Source organism: Elaeis guineensis, chromosome 6 (assembly GCF_000442705.2).
Source record: "Elaeis guineensis isolate ETL-2024a chromosome 6, EG11, whole genome shotgun sequence".
Classification (NCBI taxonomy): Eukaryota; Viridiplantae; Streptophyta; class Magnoliopsida; order Arecales; family Arecaceae; genus Elaeis; species Elaeis guineensis.
The window spans coordinates 2,790,713-2,802,402 of record NC_025998.2 but is presented as its reverse complement, the minus strand read 5'-3'; the positions used below and the strand labels follow the sequence as shown (position 1 = coordinate 2,802,402).

Sequence of the window (11,690 nt, the reverse complement as noted above, 5' to 3'; positions counted from 1 at the left end):
GACATGCAGCCGCATACGAACACAGACCAGCACATGAACGTAGACCAACAATTGGAGTCTTCTCTACGTCAGATATGTGAGTAGGGGCTCTAGAATGTGACTTGAACCGACCTCCACCCCCTCCTTCCTTTTCCTTACAGGAATTGTTAATCTTAGGGCTGAAATTGGTCCGGCACCGGTGCATCCAAATCCATATTTATTTTAATTAATGAATATAAATATAAATATAATATTAGTTGGATATAAAAATTTATATTTATATTTATTTTAAATGAATGCGGATATAAATCAGACACTAAAAATATGAATTTAGATACTAATATAAATCGAATGTCCAAGCTTTATAACTATAGAATAAAAATATTATCAAGTAAATGATAAATCAAGTTAATAACATATTTATGTATTATTTATTTTTTTATTTATGGATGCTATATAGAATTAAAAAAAATTATAAATAAAATTAAATATTTTGATATGGATCGAATAATTATCTGTCTATATCCATATCAATTTTGCTTTGATGAATATTAATCAAATATTCAAATTTTTATTCAAATGTATATAGATTTGCATATAAAAATAAATTTAGATGGATATTATCAAATCAGCTTTCACCCCTAATAATGGAATTTGATTAATTTATAGAGAAAACAAAAATACAAAAACGCAACAGTAAGAAACTCAAAATTAATCATGTGGTATGCATACATATATTTCATATCATTGGCTTATCATCCACCGCACGCCACACCCGCCCCCTAACACCCCCACCACGCCGTCCCGCACCCCCAAAACCATAACTAAATAAATAAATAAATAATTTTTTTTTGCGTAACAGGCAAGAGCAGTCATATCCTGCCATTACCACGAAGATTACCAAAATTTCCACAAAAAAAAAGGACTCATGAGCTGCCAAGCATGCTGTTCTTCGAAGGAGGGCTTCAAAGTAAAAATATGGTGAAACAAAATGAATATGAGAGGCTGAAAAACAGAGTGTTCTGCTTCTTCCCAACAGAGAGGTATATATTAACGTAAAACCAGTCACAACAAACACTCAACAGTCCCCGATTCCCTTGGGTTACGTTACAACAGAATAAGATAACATGGGAAAGGATTGAGGTGATGGAGGAGTTGAAAGTTTGTTTATTATCCTTATCATATCTGGTTGCATTTGTTGCATCAGAACATGATTCGTTATCACCCCCCTCAAGCAAAGCGCCCGAAGGCCCAGCTTGGCTTAGAGAAATTGTACCCTGCTGAAATGAAGACCTTTTTGTGAATATGTCCGCTACTTGATCGGCAGAAAAAATGAAGCGGATGTCGAGCAGTTGCAGGCTGACTAGTTCGCGGACATAGTGATAGTCGACCTCTATATGTTTAGTTCACATGGAAGACAGGATTATGTGTCAAGGCAATAGCGAACACATTATCACACCAGATCACAGGGCGCATGGCAAGTGGGATATTAAGTTCTCGGAACATTGAGCAAAGCCAGTAGACTTCTGCGGCAGTGTGAGCAAGGCTTCTGTACTCGGCTTCAGTTGACGAATGCGAGATAGTGGGTTATTTTTTTTGTGCTGCATCACAGTATGCTGAGAGTTGCAGTGGGCCTGGACGTAGACATAAACTTTGTTGGATGGTACCTTTTAAAAAACGAAGGATCCGTTTCAATGCAGTCATGTGTTGTTCAGTGGCCTGATGCATACTTGATTCACAGAGAATGCAATGTCAGGACATGTGAGCATTACGTACTGTAAAGCACCAACAATGCTCCTGTATTTGTGGGGGTCGGATAGAGCAGTGCCAGAAACATCCAATTTCTTCACTGACGATGGTGACTTGATGGGCAGTGCGGATGAGAAGATCCCTGATGTATTTGCTTTGAGCAAGAAAAATTTTCTCCTGAATGCGAGTCACTTCGATGCTGAAAAAGTAGGACACCGCACCCATGCCCTTCATGTGAAACTGTTCTTGCAACATTTTAATAAATGTTTGAAGCATGGAGGGGTTGGAGCCCGTCAGCACAATATCGTCAACATATAAAAGTAAGAAGGCGAGACAGTCATTGGAGCGATATATAAATAATGATGGGTCCGAGGTGGACACCATAAAATCCAAGTTGACGAGGGTGGCACTGAACTTGGCATACCAGGCCCTTGGAGCTTGGCGGAGGCCATAAATGGATTTCTTCATGAGACAGACGTGATCTGAAAACTGAGGATCAACATAGCCGCCTGGTGGTGGTTGATGCATGTAGACGATCTCGGCAAGGTTGCCATGGAGGAAAGCACACTCCTCCACGTCAAGCTGATGCAGTGGCCAGTGGCGAGATGTGGTGATGGAGAGGATGACGCAGATGGTCGTGTGCTTGACCACCGGGCTAAAAGTTTCGAGGAAGTCGATCCCAAGCTGTTGATGAAAATCCTTTGCGACAAGCCGAGCTTTGTGACGTAGTATGGAGCTGTCAGGATGTCGTTTGATTTTGTATACCCATCGATACCGTAGGGAACAAGTGTCCAGGTGCCTTGCTTAGTGGCCATGAGGGCAAGAGGCATAGGGTATCGATCGGCACTGTAAACTTTCGGTTTGAAAATGCCAGATTGGGATCGGGTTTTCATGGGGTGGACACGTGTGCATGGTGGAGGTTCGTTGGTTGTCATGCATGGTGGGGAGGTGGCGATAATGTTAGGTGATGAGGCAGGAGGGGATATATGGGGGTATATGGGAGGAGCCATGGGAAGCAGAGGCAACCAAAGGTTTTAAGGAACTTATAATTTGGTTGCATTTTGAACAACACTTCAAATGGTGAGGTATCGAAAATAGGAGAAATGGGCATTCGATTTATAAGATAGATAGCAGTGTTAAAGGCCTCAAGCCAAAATTTCGAAGGAAGAGAGGCATGAGCCAAGAGTGATAACCCTATTTCTACTAAATGTCGGTGTTTTCGTTCAACAATACCATTTTGTTCGGGGTTGCAAGGACAAGAGAATTGGTGGTGTACGCCATGTTGGGTAAAAAAATCTTGAAAGCAACAACTAATAAACTCACCCCCACCATCGGAGCAGAAAGTTTTGATTTTGGCATCAAACATATTTTCCACGAGAGCCTTGAAGGTTATAAAGATTTGAAAAAGTTCAGATTTCAATTTTATTGGATAAAGCCAGATACAGCGAGAATGATCATCAATAAATAAAATATAATATTTAAAATTAGAGATAGACATGACTGGTAAAGGTCCCCAAATGTCACAATGAATGAGAGATAAAGGTGAGGGGGATACAGTTGTCGATAAAGAAAAAAGGTAACTTATGACTTTTGCCTAGTTGACAGGAATTAGGAATAGAAATCCTAGCTAGAATAGAGGACTGGATATCACGGGAGGGATGGCCCAACCGCTGATGCCACACATTATTGGAAATAGCAGATAATGCAATATGTTCAGGAGTGCAATCTTTAGCTGATCGGAATGGATAGAGTCCCTTCTCAAGCATCCCTTGGTGCAGAATCTTCCCTGTGTTGTTGTCCTTCACCAAGAAATCAGATTTAGTAAATATAAAATGGCAATTATTATCTTTAGTAAAACGAGAGATAAAAAGAAGATTAGATGCAACATGGGGACAATGTAATGTGTTGGTAAGTTTAAAATAATGAGATGGGGAAAAGAGAAGACCAGTGCCAGTATTAGATATCGATAGATCTTGTCCATTGCCAATACGTACCGAATTAGATCCATTGTATTTAATGGAGATGGATAGGTTACCCAAATCGTTGGTGATGTGGTGAGAAGCCCCAGAATCAGTGTACCATATGGTGTCGTCCATGTTAGATGATGCAGTCATGGTGGCAAGTTTCTCCAGAGGGTGACGACCTTGGTAGGCGAAGTTCATGCATTGAGTAGCAATCAATCGCCTTGTGTCCACGACGCTCGCAGATTGACAGTGAATAGTCGCTAAGGACTGTCTAGTTGGTGAAGATATGGGCTGCTGTTGTTGGTCGCGATGTCCAGTGGTGAAGGGCTGGTGTTGGGCATCGCGGTTACTTCTCCCATGGCCACGACCATGACCACGGAAGGTGCTGCCTCGCTGGGACAGAAGTGCAGTCATCTCTTCTTGCTGTTGGTTTTAACGAGTAAGGGTGAGTTTTTCACTTAGAAGAAGATCCTCAACCACTTCACGAGAGAGAGTGATAGTTTGCGCCTTGTGCGGATAATGCTGGCGACGACATTGTAGGCTGGCGGGAGACCGTACGTCCAGCATTGCAAAGAGTAATTCAACATTTGAAATCATGGATCCAGCAGCACTAAGCTGATCCACGATTAGCTTGAACTGGTGCAAGTAATCTTGCATGGAAGACGACCCTTTCGTAATCAGATGAAGTTGACGTCAAAGGTTCATAACATGGGAAGTAGAGATCGAACCATAGCGACGGATTAGAACATCCCAAGCTTCTTTGGCAGATGGGAGACCCACAGTGTAGGGAAGTGCCGATCGAGACAGAGTGGCATTGATCCATGATAGAATCATTGGGTCCTTCTCGTACCAAGGGAGGAACTCAGGTGAAGTGGCTTAGGGAGATGGCAGGTTGCCATCAACATAGCTCATTAGTTGATGACCTCGTAGGATTGGCACGGAAAGACCCTTCCACACACGATAATTCGTGCCGTCCAACTTGATGGGAACTAAATTGGTAATATTAGAGATTACCAGGGATGGCGAGGTGCCGTGATGGCCATTGATGGGCTGAAGGGACGACTGTTGTGGATTCGCGATATTATCGGAGTCTGAAGAAGTCGACATAGTGGTCAAAAGAAAGGAAGGTAGGAGAGCAGCTCCCAGGCTAGAGCGGTGAGGCAATTGTCTGCTCTGATACCATAAAATGTGGTAAAACAAAATGAATATGAGAGGCTGAAAAACAGAGTGCTCTGCTTCTTCCCAGCAGAGAGGTATATATTAACGTAAAACCAGTTGCAACAAATACTCAACAGTCTCCTATTTTTTTGAGTTACGTTACAACAGAATAAGATAACATGGGAAAGGATTGAGGTGATGGAGGAGTTGAAAGTTTGTTTATTATCCTTATCATATCTGGTTGCATTTGTTGCATCAGAACATGATTCGTTGTCGCAAAGCAAACACTCCGTGAGAAACCAAGTGATGAGAACTACAGGAACCTATCTAAACATCCACCTTTTCGACCATCAAGAAAATTTGAACTTCTCAGCGGTTATTGCATGAAGCACCTCTCTAGATGCTGAGAAGCTAAGGGTAGAGGACATCGGTAGTTTTCACAGTACAATCCATTTTGCAGAGTAACCTAGGAGGCTAGGACAGATGAATTTTCCATTTCTTCTCTACTTTTGTTTTTTGATTTGAATGCTTCAAGACGAAACTGGTAAAAGTTAGTGCAATACACACACTCTCTCTCTCTCTCTCTCTTTTTCTTTTTCTTTTTTTTTGTCAACGCAACAAAACGCACCGCCATCAGTCACAGCTAGACTCCTCCAGCTCTCCCTAACCTTTCCCTCAGTATCTTCACTCCCATGTATCTGGATATCGAAAACAACAGAAACAATTAATCAGTAAGGGAATTCAGTAAACAGATCTCCTTGCAACAACTATGGGAAAAGATACTTGTTAAGCATTTACGATGCTAATACCTGCCCAGCATCATGACAGTTGCCTGAGGGTTAGTCCCGGGCGAGTTAACAAATGTCGAGCTATCGACCACCCGTAGGCTGGTGATGCCGAGAACCCGGTAGTCATGGTCCACCACCTTTCCCACATGGCATCCACCATGGTAGTGCCAGATTGTGATCACTGTATCCCTGCAGAACTGCTCGATTGATGTAGTATCATTGGTGTGCTTTGGTATCAAGTTCACGTTTGCCTTCACGCTTATGTTCAGCAACCTTTCCATGGAGTTGGCACAGTCATCAGACAGGTTAGCAAATTGCCTCGTCTGCACAATCTTCTCGATCATCCTGATCCCGTAGACGCATCGCCGGAGGTCATCCGGGTGGCTGAAGTAGTTGAAGGTGACAGAGGGGTTGTTGTCCACATTTGTGTCGATGAGGCTGAGTTCGCCGGTGGAGAGCGGGCCGTCGATCTTCTCTAGTATGAAGCCCCCTTGGAATGCCTCCCGAGGAAGGCTCCCCTTGTTCTTAGCATACTCCCTGGCTGCTTCCAGGCTTCGTTTCTTTGGAGGGATGGTGGAGAGTTGCCCAATCTGCGGTGAACTGCAATTTAGTTGCAGGAATTTTTGACAGAAAAGGATACCGTAGCAATGGATAAAATAAGAAAAAATTATCCATAAATCTCTATATAAATTTGAAATTATTTTTAATTTTTTTAAATTAAATAAAAAATTTTAAAATATTAAAAAATTATTTCTATATAACTAAGATATATACCCATATAACCGAAACATGAACGTATAGATATGGAAACTAGGTAATCTGTATAATCTGAACATAAATATTTATAATCAATCTGTGTGTGGACGGTAAAAATCTAAAAATAATTTTTTCATAAAATTACTGGTGGATGAGAATGCTGGACCTCAGCTGACATGATCCCATGGTGGCAACGGATGCTGTCTTGTGATTGGCTGAACCCGCTGGTGGCCTCGATGAACGAACCGATCTTCGTAATCCCGACGGTCTGCACCAGGGACTGCTCCATGGGCTCCTTGGAGGGTATGAAAATTGAATTCATTGGGTTGTCTGACATGCCTTTTCCGACGTGCTGGTTGTCGAGGACCACCGGAATGTTGAGCTTCTTGAGATCTTCCTCGGGTCCAATTCCGCTCAGAAGTAGCAACTGAGGGCTTCCAATTGTACCAGAGGACAATATAATTTCACTGCTCCTCCCATCATTGAGGACTGCTTGGTGTTGCATGCCATTCTCATCCTTGAAGAGGACTCCGACCGCCTTGGGCTTCCGCCCTGTTCATTGATTTCATGTTAGAGATATGATGAATGACCAGGATATGTTATCCCTATGTTTCACTCTGTAGAGATGTTCGATAGGATCTAGGGAATTCTGCTCACTTTTAGAATACTGCATTCAACTGAAATAATTGCTATTTCAGAGAAGGCAGTTGGGTTATGGCCCTTAGGCTTCTACCTTGTATGTCGAAGATAATCTTCTGAACAGTGGCATGAAGCAAGACCCTGAGATTCCTTCTATGTCCGGCAGTGAGCAGATCAGCAGCAGTGCTTCGGAATCCGTATTCGTTGAAAATGGTGCCACCAACCTTAGTCCCATACAGATGATCGTATGTGTAACCATTGAAAGGTGACACTCCAGCTTCTATCAACCCATTCCTCAGTGCGGCTTGCCATGGTGCAATCTTGGGCCAGTGAACAATCCTCTTTTCGATCCATGGATATGACTCATTCACCAGCTCACCATTCCAACCTGCCTCCCTCACATAGCTGGGGAGCCATATTATAAAACTCAAGTAATCAGTTCCTTTTTTGGCTTCCTGAATTAGTGGAAGCTACAAGTCCCATAGCAGTAAAAGTTAATCGAAGCAGAGCAAATGAACAGCTCCATTCATTAAGGTGCCAGAAGGTTTACTAAAGCACGAGGTTGGTGGGAAGGGGAGAGGACCATTTGGGTGGGTATTGGTTCTACAGCTCGGAAAGGTATTTATGACGCCGGCGACAGCTATTCTTGTTGCTGAAAATGATGTGGACTGAGTAAAATAGAATCAAGTGGCGAATTGAACAAAAAGAGTGCCAGAAATTAAAGCAGGAGGTTGGAAGGAATTGAGACGCCATGACATCAAGCGCAACCACCACCACCATAACAGTAATAGAACCAGTTCTACAAGCTTGCCAAGTTTTGCAATTAATATTGGAGACTCCATATTTACGAACGTATATCAGATTGTTTATAGTCCACTGGACTCCAAGTTATACCAGGATGGAAGAGTGAGTTGTTGAAGAATGGAAACAAATGATGGTGTCTCGTTGACAAGAGGCAAAATTGGATCAATTTATCTGAAGGTCTAATTTCTTCCCAGCTGTTGCAAGCTTCTTTTGGCTAGCCAGCATCAATTATTCGACTAAGATCTGCTAAGAAGCATAGAAAGTATGTAGCATTTGTCTACTTCTCAACGAGGCACCAGAGTATGTGTTTATGAACTACCATGAATCTCAAAATTTAGGTGAAAATTACAATTCAATGATGAAGGGGAGAAAAAGACTCCCATACTGGGCCTAGCTCGTAGAGGTGGCTGCTTTTAATTGTTTAGACTGACTTTTGTGAGCCATCTCTCTCTATATGGTTGTTCCTTGGAGGACATGTCCTATTTTCGCACTATTCTGCCAAAATGGTGGTACCATGTACTGTTCATAGTCTTATTGTAAATTACCAAACAAGATTATGAAATGCTCATCAAATTACCCCATATAATAATTTCTGACATATAAAATGATCCATGTGAAAATGACAAATTTAGTAAAAAAAAAAGAAAGAAACTAAAGAAACAATATCATGAATTCAGCAATGATTTATATTTTTTTTCTCACTACAAGTAGCAAGCTAAACATCCATTTCCATTACATTTCTATGCTTCATTGAAGTTAGTGTAAGTTGAAAAGAAAAATCATTCTACAATATGTGAATGTCTATTCCACATCTACTGATTTGTACAAATTATTCTCTTCCTGATATTGGTAGTTATCATCTCGTCGCTCATCAGAACCATGCAAACTGAAAGCCCCATATGCCTTTTCTATTAATTGTCGTGCATCAAGATAAGAAATGGATTCTAATTGTCATTTCTCAAGCAACCAAATTTTTTAAGTGCTTTTCTTAAGCGGTTGGCTATGCTTGACTGCATGAGAGACTGCTTACGTGAAAGAAAAAAAAATGTCGAACATGTATCTAAGTATTTATAACACAGGGATGCAAAAATTATCTTGATGTCTAGAATCTCTAGATAAGCACATGAAAAGAGGAAAACTTCAAAGAGGTCATAATCATCTAGATTTTTAAGGCCTCATTACCACTACCAACAAAAGAGGGGCCTCCTTGTGCAATTTGTCCATTAAACAAAACAATCCTAAGGCCATATTTAGTTACTAGTGGTAATTAAACCAATCATTCTGGACTCGGTAAAACGGTAGAAGAGACAGGACAAACCAAACCCAATGAAAGAGAGACAGATAGCAAGATAAAGACAGAACAGGACCAAAAAAACAGTGAAGCAATATTCAGATGTCGCTCGCTATTTTAGTCTCAAAAAACAAAAGAGCTTGACTTGTCTAGAACAGAAACTTTCAGGTTCCCATAACTCAGACTAAAACAAGCTTATCTGAAACTTAGACTTTTTAACATTTACTAACCAATAAATGACCATTCAGAAGCATACTTCTGTTGCATTTCTTCTGTGAGAAGATGATGGTTATCACCACCACTCAGGTTTCAACATGAACCCTCTCACTTGGAGAGATTGGTGCCAATCAACCGTGCCACCAGCTGTTGGTGTATTGTTTTTTCTTGCATTAAAACATGATGAAGAGACTAATGAGCAATTCACCATGAGACTAAAAGGAAATGAACCCTCTCACTTGGAGAGATTGGTGCCAATCAACCGTGCCACCAGCTGTTGGTGTATTGTTTTTTCTTGCATTAAAACATGATGAAGAGACTAATGAGCAATTCACCATGAGACTAAAAGGAATTAAGAGAACAGACATTAACAGAATGATCAAGAGATTAGTTAAACACATACCTTGGGCTGGCTCTGGTGTAGAAACCGGCATTTATGCAGGTCCCCCCACCTAAAACTCTAGCTCGGGCATTGATGACGCCGTCGGTGGAAATGAAAGGTTGAGAAGGAGAAGTGGGAGAGGTGTCAGCCAGACAGATGTGGAAGTTCTCCAAGTAGGAGATGTTTCTATTGCCATAGGGAGAGCCACCCCTCTCTAGCAGCAGAACTTTGTATCTCTGAGAAAGGGTGGCAGCTAAGGGGCACCCTGCTGTGCCCCCACCCACAATGATGTAGTCATACCCTTGTGGTGGTGTTGAGGAGAAGCTGCTTGCTTTCTCCAGATGTGGGTGACTCAGCTTGTGGAACCCCCTACCTGAATATTATAAGCAATGCATCACAGATACGTTCACAAAAGAAAATTCTTGACAGAGGTGGAGGATGGAAGTAGCCCATCTTTGAAAAGCTTATGCATACATGATTTTACCATGGGAATTGAAGCAAGTCATGATTTAACAATCCCAACAACCCAGTTTGAGATTTTTTTGTGAATTGCAATAGAAGAATTACCAAATGTTACCTTCTCCAAAAAAACTCTAGGGGGCTCGGGATTTTTCAGAAATAAGAGTGCAAATGGACTAGACCGATGGAAGCAACTGGCTTTCAGCACACATCTCAACTCTTCTCAATTATAACAAAATGTTAATCAGGATTAGCACAAAAACAAATTCAGCTTTCTCTCGGACAAAAAAAAGAGAAAAAGAATAATATATTCAGTAAATTAGCTCAAGTTCTTAGCTTCCAATCAGAGAACATACATAAGGAAGAAGGAACACCTTGTGACTCTTTGTTTGGGTGCAAAATTGCAAGTGGCTTTTTCTTATATGAAAACTTCTTTTTTTTGCGAACTGAAGCCTTATATTCCCAAAAAAAAAAAACAAATAACAAATAAAAATTTGAGACATATCAAAATTCAAAAACTCTCAATCAAGACAAGAAACACCGACGAATAAAACCTATAAGAAGAAAGTCCTAAACTTCAGAAATTGTAATTTGAAAAGTTTGGGGAACCGAAATATAAAAGTATATAGAGGCAACTAACCGTCAAGATGAGTCAAAAGATACTCGAAGATTGAGAATTTGCAAAGTGGTGGGGTTTTAAGAATTCATTTGGATGCCAAATGGGAAGTAGTTCTCTTCTCCAAGAACCGGCCACCGCCTAATAATCTAATCTAACAAACGGAGGCAAATTCCCCTGGTCTTAACTTTGCTATGCAACAATTGTCTCACAATCTTTGAGACACAACAAGCATATGGAAGTTCAAGAATGAAAATCTAATATATTCAACAAAAACGAAAAAAAGAGACCATGGGTTGATCCAAATATGCTGAGGAACAGCAAGAATCCGAGGAAAAGCTCTCTCTTCCTGCAAGCCATGCGTCTGAGAGGCAACACGAACGCCTGGAAAATAGCGTGGGCACGCCACAATATCCGTGGTGCGGGAGCCCCTAATAGCAGGTGATAAAAAACTAAGCGCCAACTCTCTCTCTCTCTCTTCTTGCTGCTACCTACTCCTTACTCTTATTGCTCTCATTCTCTCACCCTCCATTGGATATAAGTAGCAGAAAGTAATGTAGGTTTTAATGCAGCTTGGTGGATTTAAGAGAAGGAAACTCTAACGGGAAATCATTTAACGAAGGCATGAATGCTGTTGGGATATATCGATCGATGATCCCGACAGACGATCTAAATAGACGATCCTGATCGACTCCGATGAATGACTCCGACGGACGACTCCGATAGATGATCCCGACGGGCGATCGATGGACGATTCTGATGGATGACCCGACAGATGGCTGCTGATAATATCCGGCCGAAGGTGTGTCGGCCGAACTGACTCATGCTGTTTCCGACCGACCAAGCGGTCGAACCCATATTACCGACTCAGTGTCGGGGGTGGCAGCCG

At 41.5% G+C, this 11,690-nt stretch overlaps 1 protein-coding gene across 1 annotated transcript; it reads right to left on the bottom strand.

Annotated features, from left to right (window-relative positions):
• Positions 1-5,357: 5,357 nt before the first annotated feature.
• On the bottom strand, positions 5,358-11,286 carry LOC105047658 (protein HOTHEAD). The gene is made up of 6 exons (XM_010926689.4): positions 11,092-11,286; positions 9,748-10,099; positions 7,128-7,438; positions 6,561-6,946; positions 5,660-6,228; positions 5,358-5,548 (listed from the first exon to the last, which is right to left on the bottom strand). Exons 1-6 carry the CDS (start codon positions 11,159-11,161, stop codon positions 5,494-5,496), a joined length of 1,743 nt encoding a protein of 580 aa, XP_010924991.1. The 5' UTR covers positions 11,162-11,286; the 3' UTR covers positions 5,358-5,493.
• Positions 11,287-11,690: the final 404 nt, after the last annotated feature.